General features: G+C 35.2%; 1 protein-coding gene across 3 annotated transcripts in view; it reads right to left on the reverse strand.

Moving 5' to 3' along the window:
* Positions 1 to 991: 991 nt before the first annotated feature.
* LOC518526 (CD36 molecule (thrombospondin receptor)) overlaps positions 992 to 21,782 on the reverse strand; it is a 40,880-nt gene continuing 20,089 nt past the window's right edge. For all 3 annotated transcript variants that reach the window (NM_001278620.1, NM_001046239.2, XM_024990676.2), the window contains 10 exon segments: positions 992 to 1,615; positions 3,797 to 3,961; positions 4,888 to 4,942; positions 5,505 to 5,578; positions 6,767 to 6,885; positions 7,883 to 8,070; positions 9,798 to 9,867; positions 14,533 to 14,579; positions 17,023 to 17,114; positions 21,208 to 21,387. In NM_001278620.1, the coding sequence (NP_001265549.1) occupies positions 3,797 to 3,961; positions 4,888 to 4,942; positions 5,505 to 5,578; positions 6,767 to 6,885; positions 7,883 to 8,070; positions 9,798 to 9,867; positions 14,533 to 14,579; positions 17,023 to 17,114; positions 21,208 to 21,387 (990 nt within the window). In that variant the 3' untranslated portion in view covers positions 992 to 1,615.

Below are 21,782 nucleotides of genomic sequence, written 5' to 3' on the forward strand. Positions count from 1 at the left end.
TATTGTTCCTTTTATAAATAATATATAGAATTTAGAGAAAACATGGTGAGGAATGATAGAGTTTAGAATATGTATGTATTTACCTATAGACATATAAGTGAAAATCATTTTCCTGATACCTACACATGATGAGATGCATTTCTGTATGAAAATTTAAAAGTGAATCGTTGATTGGTTATGCAGTTCTGCCATGAGGTAGATATGTAATTTTCATCCACTTCTTTTGAAGAGTTTCTGCTTTACAGCATCCAGTCCTACTTAGTTTAAGAAGTAAAGTTTCCTTTGTATTTCTCTTAGACTAGAATGTCCACAGATATCCTAATGCAAAGAGAGTAGACTTTTAAGTATCTGAAGAGAATATCTCAGATGGTACATTTCCATACATTGGGAGGTTACTTTTTCCCTCCCAATTAAATGCAAGGACATTACATCAATATGTTTTGAGTATCTTCAGATTTTCAAAATATCATTCTGAATTGGTGGTATCTCAGTGTGAGGTTTTCAGGGTTTAGCCTGGCAGCTAACATGAGGAAATTATTCTGGATTTTATTATCCAAGCAAACTAGCTACCAACAGTTTATGCTATAAACCTGTGTTTAAAACACAGAGGAGAATGTGGTCTATCTTCCTTTCTATGGGGACTTGTAGTCCTCCTAAAGTCCTCCACAAGTCCTCCACAACCAGTAGTGAACCTCTGCTGAGGAAAGCAGAGTTTCCTACCAACATGTCATCTAATGAAAAGGAAAGATCCTTCATAATCTAGATTTTTAAGTCCTGCAATTCTAAAGCATGGCCAAGTATCTTTTTATTTCCTTTTCCCCCAACTGGTTCAAAAATTAGCTAAGGAAAAATCTTGTTAAGGTTGAATTTAGAAATAATATTTCAGAAGGAAATAGAGATTCATAAAGAAATAAAAATTCGGATAGAATAATCAGATAGAAACCTAACGTAAATGTTCTGTGACACAACAGGAATTGCACAAAGCATAGGATTTTGAGGAACAGCATCTTTTAATGTTTGAAACCAGTCTTTCTGAGGTGACTAAGAAAGCAAGAAATATTACAACAAATAACTATGAATGCATATTATATAATTGATGATCTTCCACACATTAATATCTGCATTATCATTTACACTTCTTAGTACTAGCACAGCATTCTGAAGTTGCCAAGCATAAGCTGTATGCACCTGAGCAGAAAGATGAAAATTAGCTCAGATTTCCAGAAGAGCTGGGCTTTCCTGGTGGCTCAGCTGGTAAAGAATCCACCTGCAATGCAGGAGACCTGGGTTTGATCCCTGGGTTGGGAAGATCCCATGGAGAAATAAAAATACTGGATCGTACCCAAGCCACATCTGTAGAAACTGAAATCCATTCCATTGTGAACATGTTGAATTTTAAAAGATGCTTTTGTTGTTGTTCAAAGTATGGATTTTAATGACATTTTAATAATACTTTGAAATGTGCTACTTCTCAGTGCAAAAAAAAAAGTGAGTGACACAAGTTCTTCAACTATAAGGTATATTTTGCAAAAATAAAGCATATTAAATCTTCATTTTGTAGGTCGATATTAATAATGGTCCTGATGTAACTGGTGCATAACGACTCATTTGCTTCCTGGAAAGGAAAAGAAGGGTAAGTACTTACCAGAAAGCCATGGAAAAAATGAAACAGGTAATGTTTAAATTCTGTATACTGAAGGTATCATATTTTCTAGTAATTAGCCCAATTTCTCAAGCTAGAGAGAAAAGTTCTGTGATGCACTTCATGGATAAAGCAATTATTTTCCCATTCCAGGGAACATGGAAGGCTCCTTCCCAGCTCACAAGAGCTGCATGCAGTCAGATAAGGAGGATCACTCATTAAATCTGCTCTGCATGAGCATTTCCTCTCCTTGCTGTCCCTTCAGACCATCCTCCGTTTAGTTGTGAGTGTACTACTACTTAAGAAAAGACTGTTGGCTTATTCTCTTTGTGATCCATTGAGTAAAACCACACCTTCACTCTACCATCTTTGCTTTATTCCCTCTAGTACATCCATCTCCTTATTTTTCAATTATCTATAAGTCTTCCGAAAGGCATAATTATTGTGATATTCAAAACTGAGACTTGTTTAAGAAAATCTGTTATCTGGGATTCTTCTAAATCTAGTAAATAAATTAATCTACATAGAAAAATTTTCTTCTCTATCTGTAAAGAAAAAAAAAAAAAAAAAAGATATGTCGTTGTGTAAAGAGCATTAACTTTCCTTGTAACAATCACATGTTAAGGCAAACCAGTATGTTAATACATGGTGAGAAAGGAACTCTGGGAAGTTTTCAGTCTTTCCCCTTCATATAGCCAGGTACAGAACCATGATAACTGATATTCAGGGCTCATTAAGCACTGATGAAATTGTTCACGTAATTTCAATAGAGAACAATATAGAAAAAAATTTACCACTACTGCACTTCATTTTGAAAAGCATGTTTTTCCACTTGAACAAACTTTTATTATATTTTAATTTTTCAGGGGACGATCTTTTTGTTTATTATATAAATTGGATTACTTTGTTTAATCATAACTCATTTGTTATTAGACTGATGACAGGTCTTAAAGGTGATGCAATATATCCTTTTTGTGTTACGATGTGAGTGTATTAGTTTAGCATTTTGAATACATTCTTATCAAATGGATTATAGGCAGAATTATTCCATCTTCTTTTTAGTAAGCAGTGACAGAAATCAGAAAGAAAGACTGAGGTGCCTTCCTAGGCTCAAACTCAAAATCTCATAATCCAAAAAAAAAAAAATATTGGTCCAAGTTTTCCACTTCATTTTTCTTGACATTCACTTTGACTGATATCACAGTTTGAAAATGGACATACTAAAAGCTCAGTAATTATCAATAGCAGCTCCAGAATATCTACGTAAGACAACTTAAAATCCGCAGTTGGATTGGAAGTATATAGCAAGAAGACTTGTTTTAAGTTATGGTTTTCATAGCAAATATATTTCTTTTACTTTGATTGTATATATTTTTGATGTTCCTGGAAAGATGGCAGATAGAAACTATGGGTCACACCTATGCCATGTATGATTATTAAAGAAATGCTTTTGGAAGATACACTCAGGCATTCATTCCTCTATGTACAAGAGGGCATGTACAGTAGTATCTAAAGCTTAAAACACCTCTGTAGTTTTTGCCAAAACTCAAATCTGTCTGTATTTATCTGATTTTTCCTGTAAACTCTGAGTAACTTAATTTTACTGTGTCGAACATTGTTTGTCTTCTGTTTTCTTGTACTGTTATATTCAATTTAAGCTCATGTATTGTAATCATTCATTAGGGCTTCCACATTACACATTTGTGGTGCACATTGTGATTTTGGATAGCATGTATATATGCAAAAATCCTGTTTATATTAATATGCTATTTTCATTTTAAAGTGGCATATTTTATCTTATTGTATCTCTATCATTTATTGTTTTCATTTCTCATTAATTTTTAGCTTATTTACTTTTCCTTTTTATTTTCTTTACCCTTGTAAATTCCAGTCTCCCCAAATATCCACCATTTTCAATTTTACATAAATTTCCTTAGTGATCTGTTAATTAGCTGTAATTTTAATATAATTAACTAGCTAGAAATAAGAAAAAGTAAGCTTCAAAACTTCAAGGATGTATCAGAAATGAAAGCTGGCCAGACATGTGCAGAAATATTTACAGCCTAACTTGTAACCCCTTTTTGATGAAATAGCAAGTAATATATAAATGAATGTTACTAAAGCCATATATATATTGTAATATATTTTACTTACTTATTTTGCATTCTTCAATCTACATGCACAGTATGATATTGTAAAAGCAATAAACATCACTGCACCAACACTCATTAAGATCATTTCTATCAGGCCAAGGAGGTTTATTTTTCCAGTCACTTGATTTCTGAATATTTCTGCCTTCTCGTCAGCAATAGTGGCAGTCTGCAATCAAGATAACTATTAGCATTGTTTCATTTCATTAGCTTAACAAGTTACTCAAAACTCTCCACTTTTGTATCAATCCTTTATGAAAACACTGTGTTAGTTATCTTTATAAGACAAGCCAATGAAAGTCCTTTTGGATATCAAAGATGGTATGGGGAGGGAGGAGGGAGGAGGGTTCAGGATGGGGAACACGTGTATACCTGTGGCAGATTCATGTTGATATATGGCAAAACCAATACAATATTGTAAAGTTAAAAAATAAAATTAAAAATAAAATAAAATAAAAAGAGAAATACAATTTTCCTCCCTTGAACATGTTATATGCGCTGACTTTATTGATCTATACAACAGTCTCATGGAAATATCTTTACGTTTTCCAAAAGATGTTTCTTAAATGGCAAAGGTCAACAGTTTCTTTCCTCTAAAGATTTCTGCAATGCTTTTCCTAATTCTGTGGTTAATGGACTCAATGATTTGTACTAAAAATATCTTGTCAGGTACTTGGGTAGACTGCTGACACCTATTCTTACTTGCTCATTATAAGCTGGACTTGCTTTTATTAGCACTATAATATTCACAGTGAGTTCTTGGACTTACATATATCCATGCCTCTTTCCTAGCACAAGCAGTATGACAAGAAAAATGTTTTCTAGTCGTATTATGAAAATAATCTAAAATTTTGGGAAGTACTTCATCTTCCAGAAATAAAAGCAATGGAAACTAATGTAAACCTTGATATTTCTGTGTAGCTTGCATCTCTGAAAATATTTATATATTTAATAATATATAAACTTGCTCGTATAAGTAATGGAAACATATACAACTTCAAATTCTATACATGTATATTCTATTTTCTAACATTGAAACCTTTTTCTATGTAGGAAGTTTATCATTTTTAGTAACTAATAGATAAAAATACTAACCTCATTAAGCCAAAGAATAGGCACCAAATAGTTGTGCTTTAGATCCTTTAATGCTCTGTAATAAACATTGAAAATAATTATGAAAATATATACTAATATAATACAAATATTTAATACAAATGTTAGTAACTGCTAGTGTAAATAAGTGTTCAGAAATTTCTGAACATTTTTAAAAATTCTAAAAAATTACAAATTACTGTTTCTTGATTTTTTTGTTCCCTATAATGAATCATTTAAATTTTAATATGTCTGTTTCTCAGACATCTTTCATTCTTATAAATCTTTCTAAAACAGATTTCTAACTAGATTGACTTTGTGTATGTATATATTTTCCCTTTTGATAATTTATACCCAGTAAACTTGAATTTTAAAAACAATTGTTAATGGAAACATTTTGACAACTAGCAAAATGAGCAGTGTCACCAAATACTAATTCCAGAATATGTATAAATACCATTTCAATATGTACTAGATATAATTCTAAATTATAGATAAAAGTTATAAGCATTTAGTAATTATTTCATGATATTAAGCCAAAGAAGTTTTAATTTCATACATATACTCAGTTTCTGACAAGAAAATACTAAAAATTTAATGAACCTGTTTAAAAGACTCACACAATATTTTTTGCTGGCTTAACTAGTATATTGATCTGCATCCGTTGTGCAAATTGTAAAGTGAATCCAGTTATCTAAAAAGAAAGAAATTAAAATAATCACCAACTTCTTTTAAATAATTCATTTATAATATCCAAAAGGTTATTGTTATAGAAACTAAGGTGAAACTGTAGTACTTAAAAGTTATGAAATTTATTTATTAATTGAGCATTTTAAATATTATGTACATAAAACTTCATAATTACGTTTTATGTGTATATGCATGAGTGTATACACACATGTGTATATATGCACACACACACACAATTTCTTTGCCCAAACTACTATCAAGGTTTTAGTTAGATTTGTGATATTTATCTGAATTGGTTTGGGGGAATCAACAATAGTAGTGAAACCTAGAACTCATATAGTCACTTTAAATCCTCAACTATATATGGTCAAAAATATATTCAGTCGGAACCTATGTATCATCAGTATAATTATAGCATTACTTCTAGTATTATTTAAAATGAAATGTGGCTACTAAAATTCTGGCATGCCATTTAACTTTTGAAAAGAATATTTGAAATAAATTAAAAGTTGAAACTGTTACAGTACAGGAAACTTAATAGATTTTTCTTGATACTAAGTATACCTTGCTTTAAATGTCCATATACCCATAAAATCTTTTAGTTCCTTGTAATCTACAGTGTCCCTTCATATAAGCAATATTCACAGATAAGTATAAAATGAGCATAAAATTGTAATTTATACCAAATTGTTTTAATTCAATTAGAATCATATCCATCATTTCTATTCATGAATTATAAACAATTAAAAATGCTTATAAAACTTTATATGTTGAAAAAGTAAAATAGAATTACTTTGGTATTTCATAAGCAACAATAGGAAGACAACCAACATTATTTTCCTTGAAGTAAAAGTAAGTAAATATACACACATCACTCTATGTAGATTAGATAACCAACAAGAATCTACCATATACCACAGGGAACTACACTCAGTATTTTTTAATAAGAGAAAAGCATCTGAAATATATATATATATATGTATATATACATATATATAAAAATATGACTAAACCACTTTGCTATACACCTGCAATTATATAGCATTGTAAATCAACTATAATTCACTAAAAAATTAATTTATCTAGATTGTGATGTAATAAATATGATCATAAATGTGATTAACAGAAAGAAGAGAATTTTTCTTTCAGTAAAAAGTACTAAACCAATCAGATCAATAATATATTTGCTTACAGGTTCAACATCTAAGTATGTGCTATGTTCCTCTTCATTTGGACTTAAGCCTTCAATAAGTTCTGCAATTTCAGGACTTGCATGTAGAAAATGAGGAAGTGAAATGTACACAGGTTTTCCTGAAAACAGTGTTTAAGAAACATTTGGGATAAATTGTTTTCCTCATTTCACATAGCACTCAGAAAAGATTCCCTTGAAAATAAAGCATTTTAACTTAAAAAAAAGAAAAAGAAACATAGAGTTGCTTTGAATAGAAATTGAGGGATAAGGGTGAGGGAAAAGTATCACATCTGATCACTTTTGATCAGAAATAAAACATAAACTTCTATTGTGCATCCCTTAAGTGTTTATTTTCAGTATATAAAGCTTAGCTACTGAACACATAGTTATTAATACAACCATATACCTTCATGTTTCAGGTAGTAATATGTCTTTGAGAATTTATTTAAGAGGCTTTTCTTTGTTTATTATCACCTACTAGGCTTTTCTTTCTTTATTCTCACCTACTCCGACATGAAGAAGATGAGCAAAATGAGACTCCCAATTTATTGATTGAATCAACTTTTGTTTCAGAGACATCTTGAAATATGCTTACTTTTATTTACCATTTCCTAGGGTAAAAAAGTTAGAAAAATGTCAGATAGATAAGTTGGGATGCTCAGAGTATTCTGGGAATTATTTTCATTTTGCTCTATATCTAAAAGGAGCAGAGATTCTGCACAGAAAAGGAAACCATCAAAAATGAAAGGCTGCCTATGGAGTGGGAGAAAATATTCACAAAACACATGATTAACATCCAAAATATACAAGGAATTCACACAACTGAAAAAATCACGCAATTAAAAAATGAGCAGAGGACCTAAAGAGACATTTTCCAAAGTAGCTCAGGGAAGTATCAGTGTGGTTTTATCTAAATGAAATTTTGCAACACAGAAACAACTGGGGCCTTGAAAGTGGGACAAAAATGAAAACAAAATCCTACTATTATCCTTACTTTCTGCCCTTACTGCTTTCTCACTTTAGATTTCTTGTAGAAAAGGAATCCTGAGTGAAGTTTACATTTTAAAGAGTATTGCAGATTAGGCCATGAATTGTGACATGAGAACTTTTGCATACCTTCTTTGCATTTGCTAATATCTAGCACACCATATAAGGTGCAACCCTTGGAGATAATTTTTTCTGTGCAGAAACAATGGTTGTCTGGATTTTGAAGTGGAGATGCAAAAATCCTGGATGGAAGAACAAATCTATACACAGGGATTCCTTTTAGATTAATTTCGGCTCCAAACACAGCGTAAAATGACCTAAACACAGATAAGAAAGAGCTTCATTTGGGGAACCTCAACTTCATTCTGGAGATTCTTTTTTTTTTTTCTTATTTTAAAATTTATAGTATTGCTTTAAATTAGAAAATATGGATATAATCTTGTTAGAATTCTTGCTTAATTCCCTAGAAAACAGTTCTTGTGATCCTCTGTCCATGGAATTCTTTCAGGCCAAAATACTGTAGTGGGTAGCTATTCCTTTCTCCAGGGCATCTTCCCAACCCAGGGATCGAACCCAAGTCTCCTGCATTGCAGGCAGATGCTTTACTGTCTGAGCCACCAGGGAAGCCCATTTTATAACACACCGGGGCTCAATACCTGGGTATGAACTATTTTTACTTTTGTTTTCAAACTCTTCTGAAAATAATTTTTGTTTCAAAATTACTATGGAGCAGTTATATTGAAGTCATTTTCAGAGCTACTTTCTTCTATAGATTAAATATTTATGTGATTGGGCTTCCCTTGTGGCTCAGGTGGTAAAAAAATCTAAGAAAACGTTGCTGCTATTTATGTCAGAGAATATTTTGCCTAGGTCCTTTTCTAGGAGTTTTATGGTGTTGTTCCTTATATTAGATTTTTAAGGCCATTTTGCATCTATTTTTGTGTATATGGTGTGAGTGTGTTCTAGATAAGTTACTTTGTTTCAGATTTTTCTTATTTTTGAGGAAGACCTGTATTGCTATAAACATCCCTCTTATGACTGCAGTTGCTGCATCTCATAGATTTTGTTTGGTTATATTTTCATTGTCATTAGTCTCAAGGTATTTTTAATTTCCTCTTTGATTTCATCATAGATTTTTTTTTTTTAGTAGCATGTTGTTTAGTCTCCATGTAATCATTTTTTCTCATTTCTCTTTTTTGTGGTTGATTTCTAGTTTCATGCCATTGTCGTCATAAAAGATGCTTAATTTCTAAGCATTTTAGAAATTGTTACATTTGTTTGGGCTTATTATATGTCCTAGTTTGTGGTCTACCCTTGAGAATGTTCCATGTGCACTTGAAACGAATTCATAGTAGTCTGGTTGTCTTAGGATGTAATGGTCTAAAAATATCAATTAAGTCTAATTGCTCTGTTGTGTCATTTAGTATCTCTGTTGCCTTACTAATTTTCTGTAAGAACAATCTGTTCCTTGATGTCTGTGAGGATGCTGTGAACACACTGAGAATGAGGCTGCTATGGTGGGGCCATGCCCTACCATCTTACTAGTTTAGCAAAAGAAAGAGAATGTCTTGCTTAGAAATGAAAAAGAAGAAAATGATTTGCATTATGCAAAATATTCTTCTACAACTTTCAATTTTTTAAAAAGCTTAATAACATTATGAATTCTATATTTATTGTTTTTTATACTTTACAATACTGTATTGGTTTTGCCATACATCAACATGAATCTGCCACGGGTGTACACGTGTTCCCAATCCTGAACCCCACTCCCACCTCCCTCTCCATACCATCCCTCTGGGTCATCCCAGTGCACCAGCCCCAAGCATCCTGTATCCTGCATTGAACCTGGACTGGCGATTCATTTCTTATATGATATTATACATGTTTCAATGTATTTATTTCTAATACATCAAGAAAAACTTCCTACAGAATGTATTTTATTTTTATCAAATACTATGATTATTAAGTATGAACTTCTGGGTCTGTCTTTTGTCACTAGGTGAAAGAATTCTGACTTACAGCACTATATCAGTGACTGTCTTACCTGCAAATGTCAGCAGAAAAGAATTGGAGTACCCGATTCTTCTCAATGAAAGGTGGAAATGTGGCTCCGTCTGTTTAGAAATCAAGCCAATGGCAAGGGATTAGGTGGAGTATGTGTCCTGGAAAAATCTAGAAATCTTGATTTCAGCTTGGTTAAGAGAAATATAATGCAAACTGTACATATAACATTGATATTCTCAAGTAGCCACATTTTAAAAATAAAGCAAGTATCAGGTATATTTTATCTCACCCACCATATCCAAAATATAATTTTAACTTGTAATCAACATAATAATTAACAAAACTCCAGATCTAATATTTACTTACAGCCTATCTCCATTTGTTCTGGCTGCTTAAGTGTGAATATGGCTAGTAGCTACCATGTTCAACAAGTCTATATACTATACATATTCACTGGTATCCATTCATATTAACTTTCCCTGCGCCTTAAAAATAAAGTTTAAAATGTGTACAATGGCAAAACCACTAGTTGTTAAAACTGTAATTGTGTTTATATTTTGAAATCCCTACCATATATGTAGAGTAACATTGTTCTTACCTTGAGGTTCATTTGGAACTCTTGTTTGGTAAATGTTCTTACTTTAAATAGTGATTCATTCATCTGCCCTAATAGCAGATTAATATTTTTAAGTCATTTATTGAATTCTCTCACTAAATAGAATTTCCTGAATATGGTTGGGAAAAGCACATATGAAACTAAAAAGGACATTTGTTGAGTTTATTGAATCTCTGCTATGGTTATGAGGGCTTCCCAGGTGGCTCAGTGGTAAAGAATCTGTCTGCCAACCAAGATATGTGGGTCTGATCCCTAGGTCAGGAAGACCCCGTGGAGGAAAGAAATGGTAACCCACTACAGTATTCTTGCCTGGGAAATCCCATGGACAGAGGAGCCTGGCAGGCTACAGTTCATAGGATTGCAAAGAGTTGGACACAACTTAACAAGTGAACACTATAGTTATAATCCATGGCATACAGTGGATATAAGAAGAAATAGCTAGATAATTCCTCCATTTACTCCACGAATGAATATCACCAAAATGAGCCACCACTGAATGTGTTTGTTCAAAACAGTAAAACCTATCCTTCAATTATGAATACATGCTTTTTTTTGGTAAATGCACTAACCTTGTAATCTTTATTGCATTACCCTTATACTCTTGTGATAAGTGAAATACAACAGATGATCACAGTGAATTAGATCATGATATTGAGAGCATGGAATATTGAAAATTAGCTTAAATTCCCAAGATTGTTCCTGAATGGGCATTGTCTATGACTGCCTTCCCAACACCTTAGTCATAAAAGAAAAGAATGCATTGAAAATCTTAAAAAAAAATCATATGAAATATCATTGAAGATTATGTCATAGAGACCAGCAATACAGTGGGTCATGGTCATAACTGATGTTAGCCAGGCTCTCTTTCTGTAATACAATAAAATGTAAATCAACATTATCAGTTTATATCTCTTTAAGTTTGTTGAAGAAGGTAGAGGAAGTACTTCAAAATCATGATTAAAACTCCTTAGAGCCTTTTCATTTCATTAGTCTCTTTTCCTAGTGCCATAACCAAGAATCTCTTTCACAGGGTTTCATTAGAGACCCTGGCCTGTCTAATCAACCTTTGCTCCTAGTTTATTTTACTGCTATTTTCTTCTTTTAACTTTGTGCCTGATGCTCATGTATTTATGTTATTATCATTTATAAGTGGAGAAGGCAGTGGCACCCCACTCCAGTACTCTTGCCTGGAAAATCCCATGGGCAGAGGAGCCTGGTAGGCTGCAGTCCATGGGGTCACTAAGAGTCAGACACGACTGAGCGACTTCACTTTCACTTTTCACTTTCATGCATTGGAGAAGGAAATGGCAACCCACTCCAATGTTCTTGCCTGGAGAATCCCAGGGACAGAGGAGCCTGGTGGGCTGCTGTCTCTGGGGTCACACAGAGTCGGACACGACTGAAGTGATGCTGCAGCAGCAGCATTTATAAATCCTCTACCTGCTTTTAAAAAAAAATGTCTTTGTTTCTTAGTTTTGGACAAAAAATGTTTAATATTTTTCTTTTTTTTAATGTTTATTTTTTAATTTATTTAAAATTTTTTTTATTATTATTATTTTTTTACTTTACAATATTGTATTGGATTTGCCATACATCAACATTCATCCACCACAGGTGTACATGTGTTCCCCATCTTGAACCCCCATCCCACCTCCCTCCCCATACCATCCCTCTGGGTCATCCCAGTGCACCAGCCCCAAGATTCCTGTATCCTGCATCGAACCTGGACTGGCGATTCATTTCTTATATGATATTATACATGTTTCAATGCCATTCTCCCATAAGGACCCTTTTACTATTTAGGAGAAGCACAGTATATTTCAACTTCCCAGGTGGCTCAGTGGTAAAGAATCTGCCTGCTATCCAGGAGACACAGGTTTGATCCCGGGGTCAGGAAGATCCCCTGGAGAAGGAAATGGCAACCCACTCCAGTATTCTAGCCTGGGAAATCCCATAAACAGAGGAACCTGGTAGGCTACAGTCCATGGGGTCACAAGAGAGTCAGATAGAACTTAGTGACTAAACAACAGTATATTTCTGTCTGTGTCTGAGGGTACAATATGAAGTTTATGCTTATGAAATTACTAAAGTTAGTGGTACTGGTACACTTGACAATTTATTGGCAGAAAGAACTACTTAGAAAGGAATTTCTTCATACACTTCATGACTCAAAGCGCAGTACAAAGCAAAGTTAACAACGGTTTTGCTGTTTTTCTCTACGGGTATTAAAAATTAAGTAAAGTAGAGAATTAAGTAAACATGCAAAACTCATCAGCACATTTGGAAAAGTAAACATTCCGCATGTTTGCCTTTTATTCCCTACCTTTTATCTAACTGTGTATTTAACTTTTTTCATCTTTATTATATTACTTTCCTATAAAGTATTGCCTAACTGACTTTATAAACATTATACTGTTCTTTGGGGCTTCCCTAATAGCTCAGTTGGTAAAGAATCCGCCTGCAATGCAGGAGACCCTGGTCCGATTCTTGGGTTGGGAAGATCCCTCAGAGAAGGGATAGACTACCCACTGCAGTAGTTTTGGGCTTCCCTGGTGACTCAGCTGGCAAAGAATGTGCCTGCAATATGGGAGACCTGGGTTCAATCCCTGGGTTGGGAAGATCTGCTGGAGAAGGGAACAGCTACCCATTTCAGTATTCTGGCCTGGAGAATTCCATAGACTGTATAGTCTATGGGGTCACAAAGAGTCAGATGTGACTGAGTGACTATTACTTTCTGCTTCTTAGCAACTGAAAGCTCACTTCATGGCATTTGATTCACATAGCTTTTTATAATTGTACTTCTTCAACTAGTAGGCATATATTTGCTTTACTTTAAGGAGAGTAATAAACTGGATCTAACCATACTCTTGGAGAAGGCAATGGCACCCCACTCCAGTACTCTTGCCTGGAAAATCCCATGGACAGAGGAGCCTGGTAGGCTGCAGTCCATGGGGTCGCTGAGGGTCAGACACAACTGAGCAACTTCACTTTCACTTTTCACTTTCATGCACTGGAGAAGGAAATGGCAACCCACTCCAGTGTTCTTGCCTGGAGAATCCCAGGGGCGGGGGAGCCTGGTGGGCTGCCGTCTATGGGGTCGCACAGTGTCAGACACGACTGAAGCGACTTAGCAGCAGCAGCAGCAACCATACTCGAAATCTAAGTACATAGTACTTTTTCCTAACTCTAATTCAGAATGTTCATTTTTGCATACATTTCTCATGGTTAGGGTACAGGTTGATGGGCGTGAGTCTGAGTGAACTCCAGGAGTTGGTGATGGACAGGGAGGCCTGGCGTGCTGTGATTCATGGGGTTGCAAAGAGTCAGACACGACTGAGTGACTGAACTGAACTGAAGTGACTGAACCTTATTTCTGTTGCTGCTGTTCTTTTCTCTCTCTTTCTGACCACCTTATTCAAAATAGAGTTCTGCTTGAAAGTTCACTGATTCTACTTCAGCTTGAAGTCTTTGGAGGCATAACTTTCCTTTTATAATTATGTTAATATTTTAATTCTTTCAATTTTAAATGATTATCTATACAGTATTTACAGGTATAAATCACTATATTACAGATATAATGTAAATACTACACAGTATAGTAGTATACACCTATAAAGGTGTAATCGCTACTCTAAACTTCTCTAATGTTTTACCTCTGTGGTCAGGAAGGAGTTCATTACATGTATACAAAGAAAACATTTCCCCAGAATACAGTAAAGGCTCATCCTTGATGGCTAATTTTGAAAAATTTCATCCCATTACACGTACATTTACTAAGCCTACATAAAAATACAGAGACTCTGAATTACGTTGTAGGGATACAGAGATATGTAAATACATACCATCAACTCCCAGAACATTGTAGATATGGAAGTGGATTTTTGGGGGAAAGCGGTTGGTTTCACTGTGATTATTACCACAAACCATATGCTCTTTGGGGCTTCCCTGGTGGCTCATACGGTAAAGAATCTACCTGCGATGTAGGCGACCTGGATTCAATCCCTGGGTCAGGGATATCACCTGTAGAAGGCAATGGTTACCCATTCCAGTATTCTTGCCTGGAGAATTCTTTGGACAGAGGTTGCAGTCCATGGGGTTGCAAAGAGTTGGACTGGACTGAGTGACTAATACTTTCTTTTTCACTTGCATATCCTCTTACCTGTACCATTAATCATGCCACAATAACTTGGCCAATAGGAGAGATGCCTTAGGAATAAAAAGAAAAAACGAAAGGATCATTTGAAGAGCACGTTTCTCACATTACTTTTTCTATTATGATTCAGTAAGTCTGCTAAAATAATAACTATTGATTAGCCTAGATGTGACAAATGCTAAAGTTTAAGAAATGTTTTAAGCCATTTGGCCTGTGTTTTGCTTGAAGTCTGCATCTTGTTGAGATAAAGGAAAATACAATTACGTAAAGTTTAAAAATAAAATAAAATTAAAAAAAAAAAGGAAGTGCCTGAAACCATTAAGTGACCAGATTATAAACAAAAACTGCCAAATGTTATTAATTAGAAACCACATGGACAGAAACAGTTCTGCAAAAAGAAAATTGAGAAATATTTGTCCAAAATTTTGACCTTTTAGGAGAAAGTTCCCCACCTAGGGAGAAATGGATTATTTGATAGTATGTTTTATTCACACTGAATAGGATGAAGATATTAAATGGTTAACTGATATAAACTCAGTATGAAGGATAAGAAGGGAGTGTGGAGGAGGAAAGAAAGAGAAGCAGATGTTGGATCAATAAAGATTAGAAACACAGATAAGCAATTTATACTTTCCACTTCTTTTAACTCTTATGTGAACTGGCATTTAAATAGGGCAAAGTTTATTAATTCATACTATGGTACCTACATAAATTATATATATTTATATAAAATTATATATATTTATATAAAATTATATATATTATATATATAAATATATATATATATTTATTGGAGAAGGCAATGGCACCCCACTCCAGTACTCTTGCCTGGAAAATCCCATGGACGGAGGAGCCTGGTAGGCTGCAGCCCATGGGGTCGCTGAGGGTCAGACACGACTGAGCGATTTCACTTTCACTTTTCACTTTCATGCATTGGAGAAGGAAATGGCAACCCACTCCAGTGTTCTTGCCTGAAGAATCCCAGGGGCGGGGGAGCCTGGTGGGCTGCCGTCTGTGGGGTCACACAGAGTCGGACACGACTGAAGTGACTTAGCAGCAGCAGCATATATATTTATATATGGAAACAATGAAAACAATAGTGGTGATAGTTTCTCTGCATACTCAGACACTTTTTGGTGATAGAAAATGAGTTGTTCACACTCCTAACATGTTATCCAGTAAGATGTCAAGGCAAGTTGTTGCTTCTTTTTTTAAACAGAATAAGCTGCACAGTCTGCCATGTTTAGTCTTGCCATGGTCAGTTAAATTAACCTTGCCCTAATCTCAAGCTCTTGTGAAATTCTTACTCCAATTAGGAGCACTTAGTAATTCTCCTCAAAACCTCTCTAAAATATTGAAATGGAAGCAATGCTCACTTTCCTCCGTATACAGACACTGATGTGATTCCCCTAAAATGAGCATTTAGAAGTGGTTTTTTTTTATTCCCTCCATTAGACTTTTCTATTAAAAAAAAATATGTGATTATGGTCTCTGTAGAAGAAAAAGGATTACATGAGTATTTAACTGTTTTAGATAAGAACTTAGTGTCACATAATGATTAATCTATAAAAATATTTCATCTGTTTTGATTTTGATTACTTTATTCTTTGTCAGGAAATCACTGATCTAAAACTCATTTTAACTTTGAAGAGAAAATTATGTCTCCCTTGATATTTATTGAGGTTCTTCCTATTTTAGACATATGATGAATTAGGTGTACTACAGATAAATAGGCAGGAGTTAGGGGAAAGTAGGAAATCATGGCCGTATGAACATATCTCATTCTACTACTGCTTCACAGGAGTGTGTGCTTTTAATTTTTCAAGTTTAATATGTCAGTTTTAGAACAGGAAATAATAATTCCGTTTTGTGTTGATAAATATTTTTAAAAGCTGAGTTATCAATAAAATCATTTCAAGAAAATTTTGAAAGGGAAAATCATGAAAGCATTGGCATGGATTCATTAAGCTGCCGTATTTACAGACATACTTTGTCATATCCTGGGAATGAGCAGTTTTTATATTTCATGCTCAGTAAAAAAAATAAAACATCAGTAAGATATACTGGATGCTAAAATAATGAGTTGACATATTGATTTTCTTCCTTTTCATTTGCAGTTATGTAATTTTAGGGTGTATGATAATACCAGTTATGCAGCAGAGACGGAAGTAGTCCCTTTAGATTTCTTTATGTAAGGAAACTTGTTTATCAAGATCAATCCTCCAGTGGGGCTGATGCTCAGCAGCTACGTACTAGTGTGATCAGCTGTCACAACTAAAGGGTTAATGCCTGATAGACCAGGAGTTTCTAGGGCTGAGATACAGGCAGCTCTGTTCCATAGGTTGGTGCCTGTGCCTTACCAGTTGGTAAATAAGTTTCTTGTCTGCCTTAGAGTATCCTGCTCTGTCTGTCTGTCTGTCTGTCTGTCTGTCTGTCTCTCTCTCTCTCTCTCTCTCTCACACACACACACACACACAACTTTGCTTGAATACTTACTTTTTGCCTTTATATGTGTCAATTCTGGCAACTTTGCTTATGTCATCTTTTCCATTGAAAACTTTATAAACTCCATCTGCAGTGTTGTTGTACTGAAGAGATCCATACAAGAAAAAATTATTTCTAAAACAAGCCATGCTTTCCAAATTATAAAATATGTAATTAACTCACTTTTGCATTTCTCAGACACTGGTTGTTCACAACTATTTTATGTGATTTGAAATATATAAGCAAATAAATTTTTACAATTACTGATTTTTAGTATTTTTATAAAAACAAGATATAAAAGGTGCCTAGAAACAAGTACTAGATGCTGAGACAAAGGAAGAAAACATATCGGAAGCTGACATGATCCAACTGCACCATTCTTTCTTGTAATTAAGCCAGAAAGGCCATTTTGATCACTAGTCCTGTTATATTGAGGTGAGGGGATAGGGAACAAATCCTATGAGACCATGCCATATTTCTAGAAATTTTCTCTATGTTATGATCTTTATTTTTTTTTAATTTTATTTTATTTTTAAACTTTACATAATTGTATTAGTTTTGCCAAATATCAAAATGAATCCACCACAGGTATACATGTGTTCCCCATCCTGAACCCTCCTCCATCCTCCCTCCCCATACCATCCCTCTGGGTCGTCCCAGTGACCTTTAAGAGTGGTTACTAAAGATTAGATGGGCTTCCCAGGTAGCACTAGTGGTAAAGAACCTGCCTGCCAATGCAGGAGATGTAAAGAGAGGTGGGTTTGATCCCTGGGTCAGGAAGATCTCCTGGAGAAAGGAATGGCAACCCACTCCAGTATTCTTGTCTGGAGAATCCCGTGGACAGAGGAGCCTGGTTGGCTACAGTCCATAGTCAAACATGACAGAAGTGACTTAGCATGCATGCAAGCACACAAAGATAAAATTGTTGTTGTTCAGCCACCCAATTGTGTCCAAACCTTTGTGACCCCATGGACTGCAGCATGCCAAGCCTCCTTGTCCCTCACTCATCTCCCGAAGTTTGCCCAAGTTCATGTCCATTGCATTGGTGATGCCATCCAGCCATCTCATCCTCTGCTGCCCTCTTCTCCTTCTGCCCTCAACTGTTCCCAGCATCAGGGACTTTTCCAATGAGTCAGCTGTTTGCATCAGATGACCAAAATATTGGAGTTTCAGCTTCAGTGCCCATCCTTCTAAAGAGTATTCAGGGTTGATTTCCCTTAAGATTCACTGGTTTGATCTCTTTGCTGTTCAATGGACTTTCAGGAATCTTCTCCAGCACCACAGTTCAAAGGCATCAATTCTTTGGTGTTCTTTTTCATCAATTCTTTGGCCTTCTTTACAATCCAGCTCTCACAACTGTACATGACTACTGGGAAGATCATAGCCTTGACTATACAGACCTTTGTCACCAGAGTAATGTCTCTGCTTTTCAACACAGTCTGTCTTTGTCATAGCGTTCCTGCCAAGAAGCAGTCACCTTCTGGTTTCATGGCTGCAGTCACTGTCTGCATTGATTTTAGAGTCCAAGAAGAGGAAATCTGTCACCACTTCCACTTTTCCCCCTTCTGTTGCCAGGGAGGAATGGGGCTGGATGTCATGATCTTAGTTTTTTTTTTTTAATATTTAGTTTTAAGCCGGCTCTTTCACTCTTTCACCCTCATCAAAAGGATCTTAGTTCCTATTCGCTTTCTGCCATTTAGAGTGGTATCATCCATATATCTGAGGTTGTTGATGTTTCTCCGTCTTATCTTGATTCCAGCTTGTGGAATCCAGCCTGGCATTTCTCATGATGTGCTCAGTGTATAGGTTAAACAAACAGGGTAACAGCAGACAGCCCCATCATATTCCTTTTTCAATCTTGAACCAATCAGTTGTTCTATACAGAGTTTTAACTGTTGCTTCTTGACCCCTATTCAGGTTTCTCAGGACAGGTAAGATTGTCTAGTATTGCCATCTGTTTAAGAATTTTCCACAGTTTATTGTGATCCACACAGTCAAAGGCTATAGCACAGTCAGTGAAGCAGAAGAAGAAGTTTTTCTGGAATTCCCTGGCTTTCTCTAGGTTCCAGTGAATGTTGGCAATTTGATCTCTGGTTCCCTTCCTTTTCTAAACCTAACTTGGACATCTGGAAGTTCTTGGTTCACATAATGCTGAAGCCTAGCATGCAAGATTTTAAACATGGGAGATGAGTGCAATAGTCTGATAGTTAGCATGTTCTTTAGCTAGCTCCTTTTTGGGAATTGGGATAAGGATTGACCTTTTCCAACCCTTTGGCCACTGGTAGGCCTTCCAGATTTGCTGACATATTGAATGCAACAATGTCAGACTTTATTTTTTGGGGCTCCAGAATCACTGAAGATGGTGACTGCAGCCATGAAATTAAAAGACATTTACTCTTTGGAAGGAAAGTTATGACCAACCTAGATAGCATATTCAAAAGCAGAGACATTACTTTGCCAACAAAGGTTCGTCTAGTCAAGGCTATGGTTTTTCCTGTGGTCCTGTATGGATGTGAGAGTTGGACTGTGAAGAAGGCTGAGCACTGAAGAATTGATGCTTAATTGATGCTTTTGAACTGTGGTGTTGGAGAAAACTCTTGAGAGTCACTTCGACTGCAAGGAGATCCAACCAGTCCATTCTGAAGGAGATCAGCCCTGGGATTTCTTTGGAGGAAATGATGCTGAAGCTGAAACTCCAGTACTTTGGCCACCTCATGCGAAGAGTTGACTCATTGGAAAAGACCCTGATGCTGGGAGGGATTGGGGGCAGGAGGAGAAGGGGACGACAGAGGATGAGATGGCTGGATGGCATCACTGACTCGATGGACGTGAGTCTGAGTGAACTCTGGGAGTTGGTGATGGACAGGGAGGCCTGGCGTGCTGCGATTCATGGGGTTGCGAAGAGTGGGACACGACTGAGCGACTGAACTGAACTGAATTGAACTGAATGCAACACCTTGATGGCATAATCTTTTAGGGTTTTGAATAGTTCTGCTAGCATCCATCACATCCACTAGCTTTATTAACAGCAGTGCTTCCTAAGGCCCACTTGACTTAAAGATTGGATACACAGGATTAAAAACAGGATTAGCCAAGGAAAGAATTAAAAATATTTGAGTTAAATATTAGTAACGAATTTATTATCTCTTAGTGCTTTCTTAATTGATATATAACCTTGCATTTCTAAAAACTGTAGTAAAATAGCAACAATGAACTGGAGACTATAACTATTTTGTATAGTGACAAGCGCCATCATAGTCAAAATTTCAATTCAGTAGTCAGATTAGCCTATTTATAACTCAAAACATTAAGGAACAACAAGTTCATCACCAAATTCACATTTTTTCTTAATTTCCATACTGTCATTTCATCACTTTAGTAGATTACTAATCAGCTGTTAATAATTCTATGAAAATATGACATTGCTGATATATCAGGCTCACTGTGCTCAATTTTGGCTAAGTTTTAAATATTCATTTAAACAAATTTATAAGAAGTCTAGAGGAGGAAGAATGACATGATGAATATATTCAACAGAAATAAATAAAAATGTGGCATTACACTTGATTTTTTTAAGATGGGAAGTCAAAACTGAAAGATTGCTCAAAGCCTTAGCAGCTTGCAATCTAATTTTAGACAGCTGCATATTTAATGGAGTAGAAACTTGATTAGATGTAGGTTTCTTAATTTTAAATTTAGTTGTTAAAAATTAATTTGTTTCATGCAGATAAGTTAATTTTCCCAACTGCTGCTGCTGCTAAGTGGCTTCAGTCTTGTCCGACTCTGTGCGACCCCATAGACGGCAGCCCACCAGCCTCCCCCGTCCCTGGAATTCTCCAGGCAAGAACACTGGAGTGGGTTGCCATTTCTTTCTCCAATGCAGGAAAGTGAAAAGTGAAAGGGAAGTCCTCGGTCGTGTCCGACTCTTCGTGACCCCATGGACTGCAGCCCTCCAGTCTCCTCTGTCCATGGTATTTTCCAGGCAAGAGTGCTGGAGTGGGGTGCCATTGCCTTCTCCGAATTTTCCCAACTAGGAAAGCTAAATCCATGTGAATAGAGATTTTAAAAACTTACAGTTATGTATTCCCAGATCATAAATAGAATTAATATACTAAATGATAAAATTATGGATTGCCAATGCCATTATATTCATACAGTTAGAGTCTAGCAATATCGATGTTCATATTTGTTACTCACAGGATAAAACACACCAACTGTGGTAGGAATAGAGTATGGAACCGAACTCAAGAATGGATCCTTATAGCCCCACAATAGTTCTTTCAGAGTTCTTTTTTGAAACATAAAAGAGTTTGAGTTTTTGATAAATACATTGAGTATTATCTGAACAAATGTGCTTGGATAGAGGTGGGGTGTAGCCTATAAAAAAAAAAAAAAAGCACTGTGTAAGACACCAGTTGCAGTATTGATTTTTTACAAGAAATGGATAAATAGTACATCTAAGTTTAATAAAACTTTTAATTGTATCTCTAAAATTACTGCCAAATCTTTGCAAGATTAAAAGTGTAATGTTTCTTCTATTACCTTTCTGTCTTGGTGTGAGCCACAGGAAGAAGACTTTCAGTTAAATCCTACTTTTTTAAATGATACACTTTAAATGGTCTTCTCAATTCAGTTGATTATTCTATGATCTTGTCATATTTCCAAATGATTGTAATTCAGAATGTCATGAGAATACATTTTCATCAAAATTACACATGATATCTGATAGTTCTAATCATGAAATTAAAGAGGATTCTAAAGTATTACACAGT

This window comes from Bos taurus, chromosome 4, assembly GCF_002263795.3.
Source record: "Bos taurus isolate L1 Dominette 01449 registration number 42190680 breed Hereford chromosome 4, ARS-UCD2.0, whole genome shotgun sequence".
Lineage (NCBI taxonomy): Eukaryota > Metazoa > Chordata > Mammalia > Artiodactyla > Bovidae > Bos > Bos taurus.